The sequence below is a fragment of the Pollicipes pollicipes genome, unplaced genomic scaffold (genome assembly GCF_011947565.3).
Source record: "Pollicipes pollicipes isolate AB1234 unplaced genomic scaffold, Ppol_2.1 Scaffold_5724;HRSCAF=6776_pilon_pilon_pilon, whole genome shotgun sequence".
Classification (NCBI taxonomy): Eukaryota; Metazoa; Arthropoda; class Thecostraca; order Pollicipedomorpha; family Pollicipedidae; genus Pollicipes; species Pollicipes pollicipes.
In genome coordinates this window covers 48863026-48887550 of record NW_023596746.1, presented here as the reverse complement: position 1 = coordinate 48887550, position 24525 = coordinate 48863026, and the positions used below count along the sequence as shown (strand labels likewise).

At 52.7% G+C, this 24525-nt stretch overlaps 1 protein-coding gene across 1 annotated transcript in view; it reads right to left on the bottom strand.

Annotated features, from left to right (window-relative positions):
- LOC119103138 (secretory carrier-associated membrane protein 1-like) overlaps positions 1-11960 on the bottom strand; it is a 14571-nt gene extending 2611 nt beyond the window's left edge. Inside the window, exon 1 of the mRNA XM_037226588.1 lies at positions 11805-11960. Within this exon, the coding sequence (XP_037082483.1) occupies positions 11805-11960 (156 nt within the window). The remainder of the gene's footprint in view (positions 1-11804) is intronic.
- Positions 11961-24525: the final 12565 nt, after the last annotated feature.

Here is a 24525-nt window from a genome sequence, read left to right as displayed (position 1 = left end):
TCTATGAATCTAAAGTTACAGCCTACGAGATTGTTTTACACGATATTGTTGCATGTCGTTAGCGGGACCCATGAATCTTAAGTTGCGGCCTACGTGATTGTTTTACACGATATTGTTGATGTCGTTAGCGGGACCCATGAATCTTAAGTTGCGGCCTACGTGATTGTTTTACACGGATATTGTTGGATGTCGTTAGCAGGACCCATGAATCTTAAGTTGCGGCCTACGTGAATGTTTTACACGGATATTGTTGGATGTCGTTAGACCCATGAATCTTAAGTTGCGGCCTACGTGATTGTTTTACACGGATATTGTTGTATGTCGTTAGCAGGACCCATGAATCTAAGTTGCGGCATACGTGAATGTTTTACACGGATATTGTTGGATGTCGTTAGGGACCCATGAATCTTAAGTTGCGGCAATACGTGAATGTTTTACACGGATATTGTTGGATGTCGTTAGCAGGACCCATGAATCTCAAGTTGCGGCATACGTGAATGTTTTACACGGATATTGTTGTATGTCGTTAGCGGGACCCATGAATCTTAAGTTGCGGCTACGTGAATGTTTTACACGGATATTGTTGGATGTCGTTAGCAGGACCCATGAATCTTAAGTTGCGGCTACGTGATGTTTTACACGGATATTGTTGATGTCGTTAGCAGGACCCATGAATCTAAGTTGCGGCATACGTGAATGTTTTACACGGATATTGTTGGATGTCGTTAGCGGGACCCATGAATCTAAGTTGCGGCCTACGTGATTGTTTTACACGGATATTGTTGATGTCGTTAGCAGGACCCATGAATCTAAGTTGCGGCATACGTGAATGTTTTACACGGATATTGTTGGATGTCGTTAGCGGGACCCATGAATCTTAAGTTGCGGCATACGTGATTGTTTTACACGGATATTGTTGTATGTCGTTAGCAGGACCCATGAATCTTAAGTTGCGGCCTACGTGATTGTTTTACACGGATATTGTTGGATGTCGTTAGCGGGACCCATGAATCTTAAGTTGCGGCCTACGTGATTGTTTTACACGGATTGTTGGATGTCGTTAGCAGGACCCATGAATTTAAGTTGCGGCCTACGTGAATGTTTTACACGGATATTGTTGGATGTCGTTAGGGACCCATGAATCTTAAGTTGCGGCTACGTGATTGTTTTACACGGATATTGTTGTATGTCGTTAGCAGGACCCATGAATCTCAAGTTGCGGCATACGTGAATGTTTTACACGGATATTGTTGGATGTCGTTAGCAGGACCCATGAATCTTAAGTTGCGGCATACGTGAATGTTTTACACGGATATTGTTGGATGTCGTTAGCAGGACCCATGAATCTCAAGTTGCGGCATACGTGAATGTTTTACACGGATATTGTTGTATCTCGTTAGCAGGACCCATGAATCTTAAGTTGCGGCATACGTGAATGTTTTACACGGATATTGTTGGATGTCGTTAGCGGGCCCATGAATCTTAAGTTGCGGCCTACGTGATGTTTTACACGGATATTGTTGTATGTCGTTAGCAGGACCCATGAATCTCAAGTTGCGGCATACGTGAATGTTTTACACGGATATTGTTGGATGTCGTTAGCGGGACCCATGTGGAGGCAAAGAGGTAATTCCTGGTGCAAACCCTCGTCGTTGGGGGCTAATGCGAGTCCTGGTGTAAGCCCTCGCCGTTGGGGGCTAATGCGGGTCCTAGTGTAAGCCCTCACCGTTGGGGGCTAATGTCGGCGAGGTCTATCGGCGCATCATTTATCAGGGGATCCAGCCCACAACTGGCAACACCCGCCCGCCCACAACTGGCAACAGCGGTGGTTAACATTCTGTGCTAGAAAGCTGGGGAGGGGGCAGCGGGTCGCAAATATGACCTTGAGCGTGGGGTTCATCGGACATAAACACGGCTGAGGGAGGCAGGTGTCATCAGCCGGGAGTGGGCAGGCGGGATTCGCGGAGACACAAGCACCGTTCACACGACCGGTGGGAAGTCCCCTGTTCACACGAGGGTGGGAAAGTCCCCTGTTCACACGAGGCGGAAGCCCAGCCGAGGAACAACACTAGCGAGGACACCGTCCCGCGCGGGATGCACTTTCACTGCCTGCCCGGCGGGGCGGGGCGTGGCCGTCTTTTTCGGCTCGATCCGCTGTCGGTCACCGCGCGGACCTTCGCAAGGCCGGTCAGTGACCGCGGGACGAAAACACAACGCTCCGTGCTCCCGCCGCTGGTGCTCGTCTGCTGTGCGCCAGTGCAGGTCGCTCCCCGTAATGGGCCAGGCAGATGAGGCAGTGCCTCCACGGGAGAGCCGGTCCGGAGGGGGAGGGGGGGTGGGGGACGTCTCCCTCTGCCTGCGGTGCGCGCTGTTGTGTGTAAGTGACATTGACGTTGTCTTTTAGGTGTGGAGAAAACTATCAAAGGCCTTACACAGTGCTATCTGGCATGTTTTGGGGTCATGGCCGACGATGATGACAAGAGCGACAGGAACAGAGGAGCGCTCATCCTGTCCTCGGCACGTCAGAATGGTGCCATCCCGTGCCAACTGGTGCATCCCGACCCCTGTCCCCATATTTTACTTGCACCATCTCGGGACTGAACCAAACAACAATATGGTTGTTTTGAAACGCTCGTGATTTGACGCCCCGGCTGTGAGGCAACCTGGAGGTGACGTCACACACCTGGAGGCGACGCACGTGACCGGAGGGTAGAAGGTCGTCCGCGCCAGCTGACCGGCAGCAGGTGAGCCACATTCGCCGCGGTTCCGAGAAAGTGTCCGCAGGAAGCGGCGCTGTGTCCCGAGGTCAGTGGCTCGGACGCTAGAGGCCACCGGCGCCACCGACGCAATCGCCTGTGGCCGTCTGTGAACCCCAGCCAGGGCTTTGTTCTGTGGTCCCGGCGCCTGGCATGCATGAAGCCTTAGAATTCACGGACGCCACTTGTACGTTTGATTCGTCATTACAACTGATACAAAAACTACACGTATATAGGTCATTCTGTGATGTGCAACTGAGTGTACAACACCATAATTGCCTGCACTGGCGTGACGCGTTTGGGGTAATGAAATCTTTAGAGCGGGAAATAAAAAAATCATCTTAAGCTCCCAGTTGCTATCCCAGACCCGGGGCAAGATGCAGCAGCCATTACTGCGTGCCACTGAAGATGTAAGCACTCTCAGTGGACCGAAGATGAATTCAACATCATAATCAGGTTTTATGTAGAGGCTATTTTACACTCAGCCTTTTAAAAAACTGAGCTAATCAACATCTCAGCATGCATTATGGGCATTAATCGGAGCATCGTCCCTTTTGGGTTCTAAACGCTAAGCTGCTGCAGCTCGCTTGACTTTATCCTCCAGCTGGCATCCGGCCAACAAGCAACAAAACGTGTGCTTCCGTCTGTAAGCACCAGATCGCGACGGTCAGGTATTCTGATCGCTTTAGCCATTCAATCATGTGACAACGCCGAAATTCTTGAACAGTCTCTCTCAAAGAAAGGCAAAAACTGGTCAGACGAATCAACTTCCTGTCAGAGGGTAAAAGTGGTCACAAAGCAAAAACATGTGTGGAATGATGCTGGCATAGCATTGCCCTGTGCATTCGTATTTCGCGTACCATGGCGCTCGCCGTGCTAAACACCAGAAAGCTGGGTTCTCATGAAGGAGCTACGATTCCGGTTTCTCCTACACATATTTTGTTAATGTCCAAAGCAAACGGTTTTCGGATGCAGATCAGAAAAGCCCAAGACAATTGATAGTTTCTTTCCAGGATTTTCCGCCCATGCCGGATGCTTTCACACTCAGTCTCCGCCAACCAGGCTGGCCCAGGCTGACCAAGCCCGACCAGGCTCGCCCGGTGTAATCGGGGTGACCCAGAACACCCAGATTGGCCTGGGCTGATCCAAGCCGACCTAGGCTGACCGGGCTAAGTCAGGATGATCCGGGCTGAGCAGCCTGGTCAGGCTGATCGGAATAAGCCGGGCTGACCCAGGCTGATCGGACGAAGCCAGGCTGACCCAGGTTGATTAGACGAAGCCAGGCTGACCCAGGCTGCCCGGACTCACCGGCCATTGGCGTCACCGGCTCTGACGGCCGTCACAGGTCAGGTCGGCTGCCGCCGTGGCGGGTCGGCTGTCCAGGGTCGGGTCAGCCGTCACTGGCGGCGGCGGGGTTCGGCGCTGGCACCACGCGGCCGACTGCGCGGCCGGCGTGGCACGCTCTCCAACAGGGCCGACAAGTCACGACGCGACGCCGCCGTGCGTGAAGCGACCGCAATTTTTAGAGCAAGACGGGCCGAGGAAAGCGAAATGTTGGCGGGCGAGCGCGCGGCAACGGCAGCTGTGCACGGCCTGCGCTGGGGCTGTCTGCACGCGGCCGGGCATCACGCATCACCTGGCGGCCCCGGACTGCGCCGGAACACGGACCAGCCCGTGCGAGGCAGTCGGGTGGGATTGCCCGGAGAGAAGGTGTTACTGCGGAACAACCACGTCCTGGCACCGAGAAGGGTCAGCGAACAAGCTGTGCCTAGGCCAGTGCCGGGTCGTCCACCGTCTTGGTCGGCAGCGGAGTGACCAGGTTTTGTTGGGATGCCGAGTGGCGACGAGGCTGGACATCGCTTACCCGTACAGCCGACCTGGACTGCACGCCGCGGGCGCCGGGCGAAAGCGAAAGGGACGCCCACTGCCTCCCGACTTCAAGCAAGGCGAATGTCCCAAAAACGAGACGGAGACGAGACATAGTGGAAGGGAGAGAGAGGGAGAGATAAGCAGAGTAGAGCACGAGTGGCAGCGCGGCGGCCAGGCGGTGATGCGCCGTGTCATGTACAGCGGAGCGGACCGGGCCGGCGGTACTGCGTGTCGGAGGCGCCGGCGGTTACCGTTGTGGGCTCCGTGTCGTCTACGGCCGGCGCTGGTCTTCGCGTGGGCTGACGGGCCGGGCGCAGCGGGCACGGCGGAGGGGCACTGGGCGTGCGCGCTGGGCTCGGCGGCTGCCGGCAGACTGCGGCCGGGTCGGCGCGTCGGCCGCCGGTCGGCCCCCTCCCTCTCACCGGCTCCCCCGGCCGGGGGCAAGGCCGCGGCCGCCGCGGCCGGTCACCGGCCCAGCTCCCGCCGCCGGCGCCGCCCCGGCACAGCGGCCTCCACCGACCTCAGGTGCGTCGCCGAGAGTGGCGGCCTCGGCGGCGGCGTGCCTCCGCCGCGCTCACGCCGCGCACCATGTGGAGACTACCGGTCGGCCGGAGAGACGGACCGTGGACGGACGCTCCGGCAGCGTTCAGGGCGACTGACGGCTGCGTAAAACACGGCTTCGCTCGTCACAGCGCATCATAATGCAGGCGCCCCCGACTCGCAAACGGCGCGCTAACAGTCACAGCCGTGCCATCCGGAGCATGGCCTGCTGCTGGTGCGCGAACAGGCCAACAGCTCAGAGAATACCTCAGTCGTGGACTAAGAGTGTGGCCAGCAGAGCATACGGCAGACAAGGAGTGTGGATTGTGAGTAGCTGGCTCGCATCCTCGGCCCTGGAGGTTCGTGCTCGTTGCGGGTATCACGCTGAGGGTGTGAAGAACTCGGTCCCGCTTATGAGAAGGAGACGCGGCGCACGCCGTTCTGCACCCTCTTATGAAATGTCAGTGACAGCAAAGGTCATATCAGTGTTCAGGGGCTATGGCACAACCGGGGTTCGAACCCAGCTGCGCGTGTCAACAGCTTCCTGCGGGAGGAGATCCAGCGTTTGTCCGCGCTGTAGCTGTTGTTCAAGGTTTGTCAGCGTCTTTGCATCTTTCGATTCGCTTCTGCCTTGGCACGAAATCTTGCATGTTTCCCCGATATGCACGACAAGTATCTTCCAGTTCAATGGCGGAACGTATTCTTGTCGCACGTGCGGTGACCGACGCCGCCATCGGAGCGGCGTGAATTTGTGTGGTGCATCGTCGCTGTGGCCGAGACCTTGGAAGCGGCTGCCAACGATGGGGAGACACGGGGACCGTGACCACCTCGTGTCCGTGCAGACGCGCTCCGTGCAGCTCCGGTCACGCTGTCTGAGAAGGCCCTGGACGGGTGGGAACATCGGGAGCAGCCCGTGCAGACCGTGTCACTACACGGATGTTACGCATGGCGTAAGCGATCATTGACCCTTGCCTGTGATTGGTGAAAAGCAGCTCATTTGTGACAGGCCTGGTCCGGCACGTCTGGCAATCTTTCGACTGTGCTGCCAGCCTCTGAATCAGGTGACCGCTTTGACCCGAACAACTCTGAGCTCATGCGCATTTTGTCAGTACTTGAGAAGCGATGTGAGCGACTCGTGTTTACCAGGCTCGTGACGCGTTTGCAACGGAACCACATCGCATGCCCACAGCAGTGCGGCTCTCGCCCTGGCCCTTTCACGAAACACCTACTGTACTGGACGCGGTTATTCTCGTAACCCGCCCCAGCTAGATGTGTGTGTGGGGGGGGGGGGGGGGGGTAGTGTCGATAGTAATCACTAACACTTCCAAGGCATTAGATAGCGTCCCACATTGGTTGATCATGAAAAAGTTGGGACGGTGCGAATAGTCACTGGTTCGCCGACCGGCCATCTGATCATTCCCAACCTGTCAGAGGGGATTCTAGCCATATTTTGGTGATCCACGGCATTGTGCAGAGCTCATTCTTGGGGCCGTGCTCTTTGTTATCTTAACAAACTATTTGCATCTCATCTCAGTCACGGTAAAGTTATTTTGTACGCAGATGACACAAATTCTGTGGAATTTGGATGCCACAGTGATCTTGAGCACTCAAAATCCGAACAGAGCACACTCTGGCTACTGCCCTGACGTGGCTTAGCTAACATTTCTTGAAAATAAATCCAAATAAAACTGAGTGTCTTCTCGTTAAGTGACCCTGCAGAAGGCCTTTAGACAACATCATTCGTTTTGGCTATCATGCGCTGGCCGCCGCCGCTAAAGCCAGAGTCCTGGGCGCCGTTCCTGACCCAGCGCTCACCTGGCAGCATCGCATTACCTGGGCTGTACAACGCCGCAACTGCGCTCTCATAGGCCTGCACAAGCTGAGAAGTAGACCGCCTCGTGAGTTAAGGGCGCTTCTCACATAGGTTCTGGTAATTCCTCTTGTTAGGTAATGTGCTTGTGTCTGGGGCGGGGACTGTGCTACACAGATATGTGGGCTGCAAACAGTCTCGAATTTCGCGGCGAGGAATCGAGATTGAGGCGATGTTACCATGTTTCTTCCGCACTGACTGAATTCGGCTGGCCATCTGTAGAGAAAATGGTCAAAATGCTGATGTGACACTCGCAAATAAGCTCACCACTTCAGCAGGCGGCTTCCCGTTCTAAGAGACTCGCTCGCACTGCGTGGTGGGATAACACCCCGCACGTCTCTGTCTCCCGCAGCACCACTTTTACAGTTGCCGCGGGTCGGAACGGAGCCTGCACGCCGCTCCTTTAACTTAAGAGCCTAGCGTAACTGGCACACTCAACATCCGATCCTCAGACTCAAGCGGTGACCGAAGCGAGGTGTGTGACCACAAGAGCACGCTTTACTTTAGCACGCATTATTTTACTGTCTGTGATTTAAGATGTTACTATGTTCTTACATATGCTGGCATGTACTTGACTGAGCATGGCAAAGCCAGTCATCTGGCAATGTTCTAACAAAAAATGGCGTCTGCAGCTCAATCTGTCACAAAGGTTGAACTAGTATGTGATTGCATAGCTTGTTTGTTTGTTAGTGTGTCCTTGTGCAAATTATACCATCACCCTTGCAGCTGTCTGTGCTGTGTGTCTAACTAAAACATGATGATGCACATGGAGACAGACAGACGGACAGAGGAATGCTCTAGAAGCGATTTGATTTTATGCTCAGCCTTATCATTTTGTCCCAGCAGGCTGGATGCCGTTTTGACGTCCTGGTAAACTGCAGCGTTGTATGAACTCATGTCAACAGGCAACAGACGGCTACAGCCCTGAAGCACATTGAGCACTCGTCAGGACGGCGTGCCCGACAGTGCCCTGAGCAGTCAGCGTTGCCATGCCAACCGAATGCCGCGCATTTCACTGTGGTGATCATTTCAGCCAGCGCGGGAGACATCGACGCCAACGAGCATGTAACGCGTCATACGCGAACGATGTGGTGCGTAAATGGCCGGGTATTACAAAACATCTGTCGCCTGTTTCTCCCGTCACATTAGCAGTGCATATGTGACTGGCTACCAGGAGCCCAGGCCCGGTCGCCACCGTGGCGACAGCTGACCGTTGATAATCAGTTTACGCCGTTACCATAGCTACAGCCGATTGGTATGGGCGCGGCCCCGCTCACAGCGGCATTGGTTGCTGTAAACAAAGGACACGGAGCTCCCCCTGGCCATGTTCGGTGATATCCTATAGTGGGCCTTGGCGTTACCCGCCTGACTTACTTCCAAGCGTATACGAGTTACCGAGACACAGATATCCAAAACCTATTTAATTTGCTGAGTTATGTGTGTTGTCTACATTGTTGGCCAAATGAAGCATGCTTGAATGAATCGGGTTCAAACCAAGTAAACGCCTGCGCCTACCAATTGCCATCCACATGCAGTTATGTTGCTGCTGTCTGGGGAAACCTGCTCCGAAATCAGCCACGCCGCCCTGAGACTTACATGAAAGCTGCACGCACTGTTTTGTTTTTGTATTGAATGAATCCATTTAATACGTTCACCGTTCATTCGATCATCTCGGATCAAAACTGATCGGGGAATTTTTACTTAAAACCCGGCAATACGATTCATTTCACAATCGCATCATTTGGCTCAGGAGACGAAACAGAGAACGAAGAATCGAACTTGGTTTAAACACGTCCAAAGCTCTCTCTCTCTCTTTTGACCCATTACTACCATGTTTGAAGCGTTTTTAACCCGTGAACGAACTCGGCGTTACATACATTATTTGATGCAGCTAACCACGGTAGTCAGCGGTGAGTTATCTAACCTAACTTTTCCATCGGGCTTTGCTTTACACCATTTTTTGTTCACAGAAACGAGTGCTCGATTGCTTTCTCACAGGCACAAACGTCGCCGCAGTTGGCGGATGATCAGCAGGCTGCGATCGGTAAGACCAGCGCCGCCGGGATCACCGCCAACACCCGTACCCGCTACGTTGGACGCTTGTAATGCGTCTGCGCCGAACTGTGCTGGCATCGCATAGCGGCCGCGGTTAATCAGTGCGGTCTTGTCGGCACCGATGAGGCAGCCTGTGTGTTTCCGGTTGAGGTAACTTGATGAGCAGCCCATCTCCGAGTGCATTTCGAACGACGAATAGTTTTCTCGATAAGCTGAGGTTTCGTCCAACTTATTTTGCTCCTCAGCCAACTTTGTTCATGCACTACCTCTCAGTTTCGCTAAGAAACGGCTGTCGAAAGCGATGTCCACACAGCGTTTATATTCGTTAAACGTAAATGTGAAAAGGTGCAATAGGCTCCAAAAGCCCACATTATATACATAAATATATATATATATATATATATATTTAGGAGAAAAAAATTGCTAATCCGTTCTGCATTGATACGAAAAGTCAAATAATTATCGATGCAGTACATCATTTTTAAGCACAAAAGGCAGATTTTATTCGCACACAATATTGATCATCAGTCGATATCAAAGGGTGGTCAGGCCACGTGCAGTATGCATCATGAAACAATTGCATTTGATTTGGCTGGTAAATTAGCACAAAACGAAGCACACTACCATGCGTAGAAAAATTGTAGTTGAGCAATGCATATTGTGACATCGCAGTTCATTTTGCGCCATGACAGAATGGTGTTGGTGAATGTCATCTACGTGAACTCTATATGTAGGTAATCTATCTTGTAATATTTTTCTGCACGGCTGCCGCACCAGCAGCATATATCTGCAACATCTGTTGCAAAGGCTCACCCTGAAAAGTTATCAGATGAAAAATAGAACATTTCAGATCCGCGTCACCGTCACGTCACCGTCACCCTATCCGCTCCGTTTGGCCCACTTTTCATCTCATCCAGACTCTGTCTGCCCCAGTCAACTTCACCTGGCCTGGTCGACTCCATTTGCCCCGATCCATTCCACACGGCCGGCTTCTCCCAGCCTGACCCTATCCACTCTCCTACCCTGTCCACTCCTCCTCGCCTGGTTCATTTCACCTCACGCCATCCATTCCACCTGATGCACTCCATCTGACCCACTCCACTCCACGCGGGCAGCGGATCGCCGAGGCTCCCCGCCTTTCACCTTAAAATGTTCCGTAAAATGTTTGCACCGGTAACACGGTTGCGACACGGGCCGAAGAAGGAACCGGAGGTGAGGGCCGCGCTGGGGCGAGCTCCAAGGTGAGCCGGCCGGCGGTCAGGAAGCCAGCAGCCGCGGAGACGCCAGCTCTGTACCCCTCGGTGACGCCAGCAGCCGCGGAGACGCCAGCTCTGTGCCCCTCGGTGACGCCAGCAGCCGCGGTGACGCCAGCTCTGTACCCCTCGGTGACGCCAGCAGCCGCGGTGACGCCAGCTCTGTACCCCTCGGTGACGCCAGCAGCGGCGGTGACGCCAGCTCTGTACCCTTCGGTGACGCCAGCAGCCGCGGTGACGCCAGCTCTGTACCCCGCGCCGGCGGACTGGTGCAGCCGGTAGATGCCGGCATATCATGATTGCCACGCGCGTTTGGCAGCAAGGTTAGATGTGGATGGCTGCAGCTGCAACGCTCGCCAGCGGCCCTTCCCTCCTCTCTCCTCGCCATTCGCAGTGTTGGCAGTGCTCCGTCGCGATGCCTTCCCGGCGCCCGTCACTTGTCTTTGTCATGCCGTGCGGGGAGCTGAAGCACGGTGCCGGCATCGCGTGCCACAGCTAGGCCGGCCGGGACGGCGGCGGGGGGGGGGGGGGGTACCTGGCACCGGGCTTCCTACCGCGGCTGTCGGCGCCGGATGCCCGGTCGGAGGAGGCCGCCGGCCTCGTCACTGGACACTCTCCCCGTGGCCCTGAGCGCACCTGCCCTGTCGAAAACTGACCTGACGCAGAGCGCCCGCAACCTTAGAAAGGTAGCAGCAGCGCACACTTTCACTTTGATGGTTGGCTGCGGCAGTGTCGTATGCGGGGTGGCGGTCGCTGGAGGCGGCAGCGCGGCCCTGCGCGACCCTGACCCTGCCGCCCCGGCCGGCACACCGCCGCTTCCGAGCACGTTCGCCGACGTTCCTCGAACGTTCCGCAAGGCGGATGTGCAGGGTGGGCACCACGTGGGTTTTGAGCAACTCTGATGGGGCTGAGTGACCCAGTTCTTTCTGCAGAGTCGGTGATTGGTCCGCGCGAAGTTCACCCCGGCTCCGACGTCTTCATGGGATGCCGCAACTTTGCCGGCATGTGGCCGATTTTGAGTGGACACGCGGTCGAGGTTCGTCGCCTGTCAACGCACCTGATCCGGCGTATGGACGGACGTTGCGCAGGGACGTGGAGAACTTGCGCAAACCATGCGTCATGCCTGCTGCTCGGGTCGCCCGCGGAAATTCATGATGACAGGACGTGTGGTGGACGCGAGTTCGGGCGCTATAGCCAGCGCTCTACGCTTGACTCGTGGGACGGTTATACTGGCGAGGAGCGACCGTGCTGTGCGGCCTGTATCCGTGTGATCTCTAGCATATGCCGATTGCTCAAGATAAAAACAAATGGTAGACAACACGGGGGCTCAACGGAAAACTGTCGGAGGAAGCTAATATTATGCCCTGTGTGTCGGAGCAAGCGCTCGAGTGTATCTTTGGTTCGCAACGTCTGTGTCATCAGACTCCGCCCTGGTTTACCTAGACCGTTGGCCTGTGTCACGTGCTCCAAGCGACTGAACTTCTCTTCCATGGCCTGTGTCACGTGCTCCAAGCGACTGAGCTTCTCTTCCATGACCTGTGTCACGTGGTTCGAGCGACTGAGCTTTTCTTCCATGACCTGTGCCACGTGCTCCAAGCGACTGAACTTCCCTTCCATGGCCTATGTCATGTGCTCCAAGCGACTGAACTTCCCTTCCATGGCCTGTGTCACGTGCTCCAAGCGACCGAGCTTCTCTTCCATGGCCTGTGTCACGTGCTCCAAGCGACTGAGCTCCTCTTCCGCTACCCTTCGCGGTGGCGCCATGGTGGCTGAGCGCGAAATCCGCCGCTTCTGGCGCCAAGTGCTCGCGCCCGCTCCTGCATCCAGGCTCTAATGGGGAGCATTTCAACTACTACAGCTCTCTGCTCAAAAGGCTTGAAACTTGGGTTGTTTTTCTGTCCCGTTTTTCTGTCCTATATTGGCCCAATTATGTGTCATCGTCTTTCCCGCCGCACCCAAATGTAGGGCACGCAGCGAAGAAGCACACACCCGCGATGCCGTGACGTGTGGGCTCATGAACGGAATACTGGGGTCAAAAGTATCAGAGTAATGGACACCAAAATGTTGAGATCGTACTCTGCAAGCAATGCTGGTATGACTGGCAGTGCTGGTCTCGTCTGGCTGGTCAGCTGCATCAGTCAGCTCTACAGCAACGCCAGGGTGAGTTATAAATGCATTACAGCTGCGTGGCAACCGATGCAGGCATGCCTACATAGGTACAAGCTCAAGTTCGACTTCAAAAGAGGAGATCTTACAGACTACCGTAACCAACCTGCACCTATGTTCACAAAAGTGCAACAGCACAACTGGAGCACCACAAAACGCTCCATATCAAACGTTGCGATACAAATTTGGATGGCTGTGGTTAAACCAAACCAAATGGCCAACGACTGTCGACAAAAAAGTTGCTATCTAATGGAAAGCTGTTTTTTTATTGACTACAAAATGGGGTGCATTGGGGCTGATGTTGGCGGTACTTGCATCCAAAATCAGTCCCGTCCTAGGCACTGAAGTCCCCATGCTGTCATCCACTTGCCTAGAACGCCTACCCTGACGCCCGAACAGAATACGTGCATGCGACAATCCCGCCAATGCATTCGTGATAACCTCATGGTGCGTCGTTTCTGCACTGGTTTTCCCAGAGCCGCGTCAGGCCGCCATCTCCGCGACAGTCATGTGGCGGCGACTCGGCCGGGGGTAGGAGCAGTCCAGTCGGCCACGGAGCCCGATGTGGCATCTCCGTGACGGTCATGTGGCGGCGTCTCGGCCGGGGGTAGGAGCAGTCCAGTCGGCCACGGAGCCCGATGTGGCATCTCCGTGACGGTCATGTGGCGGCGTCTCGGCCGGGGGTAGGAGCAGTCCAGTCGGCCACGGAGCCCGATGTGACATCTCCGTGACGGTCATGTGGCGGCGACTCGGCCGGGGGTAGGAGCAGTCCAGTCGGCCACGGAGCCCGATGTGACATCTCCGTGACGGTCATGTGGCGGCGACTCGGCCGGGGGCAGGAGCAGTCTAGTCGGCCGCGGAGCCAGATGTGACATCTCCGTGGCGGTCATGTGGCGGCGACTCGGCCGGGGGCAGGAGCAGTCCAGTCGGCCACGGAGCCCGACGTGAGCCTGCAGTGACCCCTCCCCCGGGTCCGCTGCGGAGCGGCTCCCTTCCGCCGAGAGTAGAATGTGCCAGCATGACGAGTCGCAGGCGCTGGGAACTCCTGTCGCCGGCCGGCCGCGTCAGCCTGCCGGCACGCGATGCAGCGCGCGCGTGGCAGCCGCCGCCACCAGCGGAACCCTGGCAGCTCGAGTCCCGGCCGTCCTGAGGAATGCGCACAGGTCCGGCTGCGCTCTGATGACACAATTTAACGTCTTCTTACCAATGCCCCGTGGTGTGTACGTGTGTTCCACGCGTCCAGTGCTGAAGGCCAGGCATCATTTTATCGTGCAATGACTCAATTCATAACTTTTTCGAAACATTATTTAATTCAAACACTTAACGTTCTGGTGATTCGATGACGGCGAAACAGATCCTTTCACTATATTACTGCCTCTTTATTCTGAGTGGTTATCGACTTCCGCACCAATCAGTTTGCTGTCTTGCGACTGATCCACCTCCAAACCAACAAAGGTTGCCATCAGTGAAGATGCCTCTGCCATCTGCATGTTGCCGCCGTTGCCGCGCTCGCACGGTGCCATTTCGCACGCTTTTGGCATGTCTAGGTCACCAATGATTGCAGATTTTTATATCAAGCATATAACAATGCTCGAAGAGGTTAAAAATCACCTAAAAATCTCGGAAATCGTTGTCATTTTTAGAAAGTATTATATGTAATGTATGTATTGAGCCCAAACAATAACTTGAAGCCAAATAGTCGGGTGTTGCATCAGGTTAGAAGAGACAAGACATTTAAAAGCAACTCGCGGAAACGTACAAAAAAATACACACGCATACAGCCAACAAGCCCTAAATAGCATAAGTTCTCGTTGCTGAAGAAAAAAAGGTGTAAATAATTTGGAGAAAGTCGATTTTAAAACAGGACCTCTGCAAAGTCGCTGCTTGCTGGCCTTGGGTTCTGTGTGGGAGTGGTAGCTGTTCATCTTGGCAAGTATTTCGTATTCGAGGGAGACACTTGTTTGAGGTTTCGGGGCAACAGGTTCATTGGGCAGCTGTGCTTTGCGCCAAAGTGAAAGGGAATAAGATTCGTGCCGCTGGCGGACACCTGGCTGAGCAGGTCATCGTGCAGAGCAGGTCATCGCGCAAAGCAGGCCATCGCGTAGAGCGGGTAATCGCGCAGAGCAGGTCATCGCGCAAAGCAGGTCATCGCGTAGAGCGGGTAATCGCGCAGAGCAGGTCATCGCGCAGATCAGGTCATCGCACAAAGCAGGTTATCGCGTAGAGCGGGTGATCGTGTAGAGCAGGTCATCGCGCAAAGCAGGTCATCGCGCAGAGCGGGTAATCGCGCAGAGCAGGTCATCGCTCAGAGCAGGTCATCGCACAGAGCAGGTCACCGCGCAGAACGAGTGATCGCGCAGGGCAGGTCGTTGAAGCCGTCCTTGTGTGGGAGCACTTACGCCGACCAGATGCAATGCGAATCACCAGCCTGAACATTTATTTAAGGCAAGGTAAAATGTCTGCCGTTCGTTTTCGTGGGTTGCCAGGGATCGGCGTGGGTACTGTGTGAGGTGACCAGTGTGCCTATGAAAAGGGAAGAAGATAGCAGGCTAGATACATTAGCGCATGCGAGCCAGTCCGATTAGAATCCCATTGGGCTTTCTTACGCTAGCTGATAGGTGTGGGCCTCTCGACAGATCTTTGTCAAAGGTGACAAAAGGCTCTTAAAAGTTGCACTTTCTCGCAAAATTGCTTTGCGGAACCGAATAAATGTAGATGCCATGCGACAAAACGTCGACGGGATCTTAACGTGTTCACATTTTCACCTGTTTCCCGGCGTTTAGAAAATCTAAAAGCATTTCTAGAGTATGGACCAAGTCCGGGGATAGGGATATTTTTGTTCTGTGTGTCAAAATTTGGATGCCATCAGCTCCGCGATAAGTTCTATATGTCAAAGAAATGTGCAGCCAGCTCACTGATTCAGAAGAATTTTTCTATCCAAAAGAAGGTATCTCCAATGCTATCGCAGACCTCACAGAAGATGTCCATGCGAGCACCTCATCATCTTAACTGTTTTATCTCATACAGCCAATATAATTTTTACGTTACGGTTACTTTTCAAACGGGTTCACCGCGTCTGCAAAGGTGTTGGAATAGCATCCGTATGGCGTGCAGCGTTTGCAGAGGTGCTTACACCTTACTACTCGCGGAGCTCCTGAAGTGATTCTCCCAGCTGAGCAGCTGTACTGCGTCAGTTACGCAATCAGCGAACTGGATTCCGTGCGGTCAGTGGTGAGCGGCTTTGCCATATCAGCAAATGTGATGACTAGTTACACGGGACTCAGCCGTGTTCACCGCCGCCACCTGTGTTCGTGGCGGTCAATGCAGCTTCATGCAAAATTTTCCCATAAGTTGTCCGTCAAGCTTGATTTTTCTGTTTTTGGTGGCCAACTTTGAGACCAACACCATTTTCTTTGGTGTTTCTTTGTACTTTGAGCATCATCGTACATCGTTGCACTTTGTACCGCTCATCGAGTAATAGCAAACCCGCGCTACCTCCCGACCTAGCGTCACGCCGCGGTTCAGCCAGGTGCCGAAACACAGCGCGCCTGTAATGTCTCTTGCCGGCGAGTCATTCCTTTTGACACATCGAGGGAACAGCGCCTCTAACCGGGACGCCCGCTCAGGTGAAATGCAAATGCCCATTGCTCAACCAAGACCGTCATCGCCGTGGTCACTTAACCAGCTAACCAAACCAACTCTATCTTCCAGGGTGCCCGTTTCGAAAACAACGCGACGCAAGCCGGCGATCCGATCGCCGCCACTGTCACAGACGGTGGCGTCGTCTGATGAGGCGGCGCCGGCGCGTGCCGACCCAGCCGGAGCCGGCGGCGCGTCGCGCCCGCGCCCCGTCGGCGGGCCGCGCCGACGCCGGCTCATCTGCGTCGCTGCCGCTTTCACTACGCCGACGAGCCGGGCCACGCCGAGCGTAGCGAAAGTACGCCCATGCAACAGCTCCAGGACTGGGCGAATGTGTGGCGTCACTGCCTTTGGAAAGGCGGGCGCGGCGCCGGCTCGGCCCGGCCCGCCCCCATTCAGCTGTGACGTAACTGAGCTGGCGCTGGCGCGCGCGCGCGCGGCGCCGGTCAGCTGACTCACGGGACGCGACGGCGCGGCCGACAGCCTTTCTTGCCCGCCGGCGCTCAGCAGGCGCGTGTGAATGTTTTTCTCCGCGGCGAAGGTTACTGGGCCAGTTGGTCGTCAGCGAGCCGGCGCCGGATCCCTTTCACGAGCCGACGGCGCAGGCGGACGGCCTGTTCGAGAAGAGATCGCTGGAGGCGGCCGGGCCGCTCGGCGGCCGGGTATGTCGTCGGCCTGTTGTAGGGAAATCTGGACGGTTCTACTGCTCATGCCAGTGTTCAAGCCGCAGCACAACCCTTATCAAGCACAGCCATCGCCGCATTTGTGGTTAGAAAGCGTTGTTTTGGTCGGTTTATCCCGTTGCTATTCAACTTGTTTTTAGAGGCAGGCAAAATGGTGGTATGGCTGTGGTATCCATCTCTGTTCTTCATGCTGTTGCTGTTCCTGGACATGTGTAGCCTTAGTTGAAGTTGTGTTCGATGTGAGCCGATCTCGATGTGTCTCACGACTGTGCCTAAATCCTGGTGTTCTGCCCGTTAACGGTACACTCTACATTGGATTTACTGCATTTGATCGTATCATCATACTCACCTCAGTTGATCCTATAACCAGCCTGCTTTCATCAAAAAAAGGAAGCACATCACAAAGTAGCAGAGTGCGGTAAACGCGTGGTCGCTCGGTCGGGACAAAGAACAACGACGATTAATTCCAAAAAGGCTTGTAATCATGCCTGCGTTTGACTCCGGGAGGAGCCGCGGCCGCCGCTCTGGAGTCAACTCGTTCTGGAGTCACACGTCACTCAAGTCCGCCTATTCACTGTGAGCCGAGGTGAATTCAACTCCTTTTAAAGCGTGTGTGAACTGGAATCGGAGTTGAATCGGCCATGCCAACTCGAATCATCGTTAAATCGACAAAAATAAAGGCAGTTCTTATCTGTGCTTACGATAAATGTATTACCAAATATTCTCCCGCCTCATAGTAAGGTGCATATTCTATCCATACTTTCTATCTATCTATCTATCTATCTATTCTATCTATGCTATCCAGCCTCATGAAAAATGGAACGGTGAAATGGAGCGCTGCACCTCAGCTGTTGCCATTCGAGCCAACGTAATCGGAACAGATTGTGGCATGTAACCAGATCTTTTATCAGAATCGGTGTAAATCGGGCCATGCTGTTCCACGTCATGTCATCCCCCAATCGTGTCATGCTGCTGTAATCGTGTTATAACTGGAATCAACCACATCTGCTACGCGTTTGTGTCGGAACCGATTTTGCAGGAGCGGAATCAAGCCAAGTTTGCTTGTAATCTTGGATTACCTCCGAATGCGTATGGGTTGAGCTGTTTCACGCGCCAATAGACACTCAAAGAATGATGATTCAGATAACACGATACTCCTCCACGGCTGCCCCTGGAACCGTCCTTGGTATTGGAAACTTCTGGCTCGATTTTCCTAAAACATTCAATATTCGACTCGAAGGGCACGACTTCACCAATGGCAGGCTTTAGCCTTTAAGTCTTTAATCATGGCAGCCTTAGGTCGCCGTGATGACCTTTATTCATGTGGATAGCCATGATATGACACAGCAGCCGTCTTCGACCTTAGAAAGCTCGGGCACGAATGAAAAATTGCAAAATTTGGCTTTAGCATGCGATTTCAACAGCTGTGATGAATCTGGTGATCTCAGGCCACTGTGGTGGCATTCATCCGAAATGGTTGCTGCGGGATGGCACAGCCCGTCTGTGACCTTAGGAACTACTCGTTCGATTCCATTTAAAGCTGCTATTCGTCTCCCAAAGCATAATTTTGGCAGCCCCAGTAAATTCTCTGACATTAGATTGTCACGATAGCCTCCATTTGGGTGAACAGCCATGGGATGGCACTGCAGCCATCTTCACTTTCACAGGCTTCTGGCCAGGTTTTAAGACGTCTTCACCTCCCGGCACACGTCACACGACAGCATCAGCCGTTGTGACTCCGGTGGTGACATCAGGTCACCAGGGTGACACTTATTCAGCGGATAATCATGTGATGTGAAGTCGGATAGGTGATTTCTGAGATTGGGGACGCTTTCAACCCCATCCTAGGTTCGCACCAGAATGAAGGAAGTCAGTCACGTTAATGTCAGATAGTCAAGCTCACAACGGGTGGTAAAACCGTGTGCAAGTCGAATCGTATGTCATGAAATAACATGATACAGCTATTTTATGTCCTGAATGGTGATCTGAGTCTTATTAGCTGCTGAGATAGGAAACAGCTGCAATGTCATTCCACGGCAAACCATATGTAAGGCCAGCGTGATCCTGGTACTCAAGATCATCGGATCTACAGCGGCGTATGCAAGTCAAGCGCCAAGAGTCGATTGGTGAAAGTTTCACTAAAATCTAACGAACAATTTCCACGTGCTGGAACGTTGTTATAGGACAGACTGGGACGGGCTTCAGAAGCGGTATAGAAATAAGTAGTAGGTACAGACCAGCCATCTAGCATTCGACTTCTTCCATGCTTTGCTTGATTGCACTTGAGAGAAACTGATTCCAACTTTGACTAACAGCATATGTGGCTAAAGGAAGCATCCCACCATTTTTGTACTTGCACGTATTGCTACATCAGACGTGTACAATTTTATGAGGCTAACAGTTTTCTCGAAATACCTCTGCATAGTTCAGAATTTCGATTTGAAGTAGCCGATCCTACAGGAGAAGTCTCATTGCACTCCCTGCTCGGCACTATGAACGCAATGCAATTCATTTCCCTTGCTTTGTCTGTGTGTGTTCCGTAATGTTTGCAACACACTAAGGTGTCAGAATGTTTGTGTAATAAATGCAACGAAAGCTTAAAACATTCTGTTAAGGCAAAGAGATTGCGAACATGAAACCAGTATCCCGCGAGTTCAACAAAACATTATTATATGGCATTGATTTCTCCCCTATTTATATTCTAACCCGTTTACCACCCTGGCTCTTTTCGAGGCGAACTTTGGCTTTGAGAATGGGAGTATCACATGATCCATGTGACGCACTGGCTCAAACTTCAACCAGCCAATTACTCGGTAACAGGCGCTGGGCCAATGACAAGCGTTCTTTTATTTGCACTAGTAGAGGCGCGTTCGGTTGTTGCCACGACGATAGTGGTCACGACTGCAGGGAAGAACTGTAATGCCTTTTACAAGGCGTTGACAGTATAATTTGGGATTGAAAATAATTAAAATTGATATCTTTATTATGTCTTGACGGTGCTGCAGTGCCACTACCCAGCGTTTTTATTAAACGTAATTGCTCCTGAAACTTCAACAGAGCATATTTTTTAAAAGAATTTTCCCCAAAGTAGGATGCCCCTTTGTTCGACTCCTGCTCCACGCAGCGCCGCACGACTTTGCGGCTCAGTGAGCAATAACTTAATTACAAGTTTAGCCCGATGGAGCTAATTCCGGTAAGAACGGGACTGAGATAGTTAAGCTGTGCGATTGGGTTTTAAAATGCCTGACAAATATAGTGCTACACATCTTTGTTTTTTTCAATCCCCTCCTCTCGGTTTTGCTGTTAAAAATAATAAACACATTAAGCTTAACATTACGGCGTCCAAAATGCCCCTGACCCCCTGATGCGCTTTGGTTGCGCTCCATCAAGGCTCTTTCTCCCTCTCCATGCGCAATGTAGGCTGTGGATATTCATGTCAAAGGCCACATAAGACACTTTTAGATCATGCGGTCACGGTATGCAGCCATGTACCGCATCGTACGCATCTATTTGTATATATCCGGCGTCACGTAAGCATGTGCAGTTGCGTTTAGCTGTAGGTACTCGAGTCGGCTCATTGATGACTCGGTTGACGCCAGCTGATCCCGCTCGCAAGACAATTTTAAAGAAATTAATTTTACTCTGACTTAGCGAAATGCTTGATGATTATAAATCAGTGGCAGATCCAGAATTCAGTCCGAAGCGAAGGGGGGGGGGGGGAGGGCGCGCAACGTTGTGGACCCCTCCCAAAAATCCTAGGCCATTAACCTTTAAGATTCTTATGCATGCTATTTGGTATATGGGGATTCATCTTCCTGTGTGGCGCCTTAGAAACTAGACGTGGTGCGCTTGCACATTCTTAGAGTGCGTTTATTCTCCCCATTTATGACGATTCTTTCCATGTTGAGGTCACGTTTTTGGAGAACAAATGACAAAATGAGTTTATGTTGTCCGCTAAATACTGTGACGTGTTGCATGTGCATGCCTTGGCAATTGTGCATGTGCTGTTGGTGTCGTATGCGGTAGTGGCTTGCATGGTGGTTGCTTGGTGCATGCGGTCGTGGACGCTCTCGTTGCTGCATGCTACATGCCCTTATGCTAGCTCTCAAGGCTGCGTGCGGTGTATGACTAGTTGCCAACTAATGAGTCCCTTGCGTGTGTTGCATAATGGGTGTCTAGTTCGACGGTGTGCTACTTCCTGGATAAACTACGGTTTGGCAGTTGTCACAATACAGTTAAATAGGGCCCCGCACTTTATTCCAAAGTTGGTTGCAGCTAGCCAGTTTCCGGCGGCTGGTCGGCGAGTCGATTTGATGGGCTGGTAACTAATGACTTATGCAGAGTTTTTGTTTTGACTATAATGAAGATGAACAAAATTGTTAGTGTTCAAAATGTGTCCAGAGCATGAGCCACAAGCCTAATAAGTGTCACCGATTCAATAAGCAACGGAATGAGGTGTACGGCGGCGCGTAAACTTATCTTAGACAATCGCGCGTCAAATTCGTCGGGGCATACCCGGCTGCTGCTTTCTACGGCCGCGGTGCGAAGGAAAACAGCTGTTGAAAACAGCTGTTGTATCTCGGACTTGTGCACACGAATGAACTTTGCTAGGCCCCTACAGCGTATACACGAGCAGGCGAAATGCCATGAGTGGCGAAAGTGCTGGCGCTCGCAGGCGTGCATGTGAGGGCTTCGGTAACGGAGTAAGGTCCCTATGACTTCATGGCAAGAGCCCGGGTGGGGTCCCCAGAGCGATCGAGGCTACCCCGGCCGGTTAACATTTAGCTCCCCGTTAACAACGACGGCCCTCCATCAAACGGGGAAACTCAAGACCAATAAGGACTGTAAAGCCACGGCAGATCAACGAAGAGGCTCCCGCCAACAGGGCAGGGTCCTCCGAGTAAGCGAGAAGAGCCCAAGCCACTAATGTGCTGGGCCCCTGAGCGATCAGGAGTGCCCCGACATTTTAGCACATGGGACACCGGCCAGACCCCCAGGGCCCTCCTGCCAAATGGAAAGGATCCAAGACCAATGTACATGTTAGGTGTTCTGACGAGTTAGTCGCCTCGCTGACCAAGATTTGTAACCTCTCGATGTGTTCCGGTCTCTTCCCGGGGAGCTGGAAGCAGGCAAAATCACACCAATTTTCAAGAAAGACGACAAAAAGGAGCCGTTAGATTACATAAGTAAATCTCTGCTTTCTCTCTTCGGAAGTATTCTGAAACGGGCTGCGTATGATGAGATGCTCCGCCACGTCTCGCCTGCGTTGTGCCATCATCAGCATGGTTTATTCCTAGGCGTTCGTGCAGCACGAACTTGTGTGTTTACCTGAAGTCGGCTTTGGAGGCAATGTCGGACGGATGCCAGATGGATGCCATTTACATCGATTATTCGGCTGATTTTCGGAACGTTAACCATGAGCTCGTAATCCAAAAGCTTAAACACTCATAACATCTGAGGGAATCTGCACTACGATAGTTGTCTTGTATCTATTCGACAGACTTCGGAGGGTTACCGTGTACAGAAAACTTCCGATTGGAAACTGCTGACCTCCGGCGTCTAGGAAGCATCACTCTTCGATCCTTTCCCTTTTCACTGTTTATTAGTGATCATCCGTGCGTCATTGAATTCGGCTGTCTTTTTTATGCCGGTGACGTAAAAACCATCCGCAAAAGTACGTCACCGGCTGACGGCCTGCGGCTGCAGAATGATCTCGATCATCTGCTTGCGTGGTCGGTCGGGTGGGGGATAACCCTCAACCCTGTAAAACGCTTACGATGACAGTGCTCCAGGCGTGTTCCAGTCCTGATCAAGTATTTTAGCAATAAACTAAGCTTGAACATGTGTGTAAAATTAGGGACCTTGGGCGTAACGCTGGATTCCAAAATAACCTTCGTTTCACGTGTTTTTGACATGGTCAGTAGGGGTAATCTAACACTTAGTCTCATTACTGGATCCTTCCGCGTCGGTACCACCGGGTCAAAATTCAACGGAAGCGCAGTGATGGCTACGTATTTTGCACACGTCCGACCGGTTTCAGAATATTGTAGCGTTGTCTGGATGCGGGCAGCCTATATCCTCACAGTGCGGATCGATGGAGTGCAGCAATTAAGCTTCTTATTTGGCTACCTTCTCACACACACCCTGGCCAAACAGTTTCCCTTTCGTATGACAGCCTTCTGCTTAACTCTTTCTCAGAGACTTCTTCCAAGGTAAACAGGACTCCCAAATCTTGTCAGGCCGCTCCCTCTCGCTTGTGTCGCCTCAATCGACCCGCAACTGAACTATGCTCGCTGTATCTCGCGCTCGTGTGCAGGACAGTACAGAGCGGTCTGTTTTGCAGAGTGCCAAGCGTTGGCAACACCTTTTTAGCGAACAGCATTACTGCGGATATCTTTCATGACAGTGTCGGCGTTTTAGAGTTCAAGTTGCCAAGGCATGTTTTAACTATGTAGCACCTTCACTTGGCTTTGATATATGGCGTACTTTGTACTTGCTGTGTTTTGTTTAAGCGGCTTCGCCTGTTAGTGGAGTGCAGCTCTGTTAGCGATGAGAGAAAATGGACAAAATATATAAATTTGGCATGCTCCTATGCGATCAAGAGTGTGCAGGCAGGTTAACAGAAAGGGCGCAGGAGACTATGACAAGAGCGCAGGTTTTCTACCTTACTGAAATCAAATGGAAAGGGCCCTAGGCCAATGCAGAGAGTCTCTAAGTATCGACTGCCTCGGCACGTAACATATGTAGCTCCCATCAACAGTGCAGGACCCTCGAAGCAAGTGTAAAAAATCCGAGGCCATTGTGAAGAACCCCAGAGCAACCGAGAGCAGCCTAGCAGGTGAAATGGTGCCCCGACAATGGCGCGTAGAGCCTTTCGGGGAATGGAAAATAGTCCGTGGAGGACCCCTAATCGATCAACAGTGCCCCGACAATGGCGCTTAGAGCCTTCCGGGGAATGGAAATAGTCCGTGGAGGACCCCGGGTCGATCAACAGTGCCCCGGCAGGCTCCATGTACAAAGGGCCTCGACAACAGCGTACATCGCCATTCAGGCGAATGCAGCGAAATCGTGGAAGATTCCTTAGCGATCAGATTAAGCCAACCAGTGGATTTATAGGACTCCTGGCGGCAGCGCACGGCGTCTGGACAGAGGTATGGGCCTTAAAACTTCTTTGATCAACATCTTATCAATAAGCGAATAATCATTTTTGTGAGGTCATGTGTCCTTCGCTTTTACTAGCGTCCAATCTTGGCCGCCTAGAGGCCGAAAGACGTCCAATTTCGTTGCGTTTCGTGTTGAAACCTGCATCCATCAAGCCCGTGATGGGTCCCTTCTGAACATATGGGTCCTTCGGGCCCAAGAGCACCATGGCCCCGTGGTTCCCTTTTGGGTCCAGCACCGTTCTGAATTGTATTCTGATTTTCAACTCGACCTGAAGCGAACCACAAGCTTGCTCCTGTGGCCTTTGTTTCACGCTAGGGTAAACCCGAAAACCATTGTGACCTTTGGATCCTTGTAATCCTTGGATATAGCGTCCTGCACCATTTATTTTTACCGGCCTCCTGTTCGCCACATCATTTTTATGTTTAGCAGTAGTTTCCACCTATTTCCTGCGAAAAATGTGCTGTAGTTTAGTAATCGTAACTACAGCGCCATGATAGCCATTTTCTGATAGCTGTAAGCCGGCTTAGGCT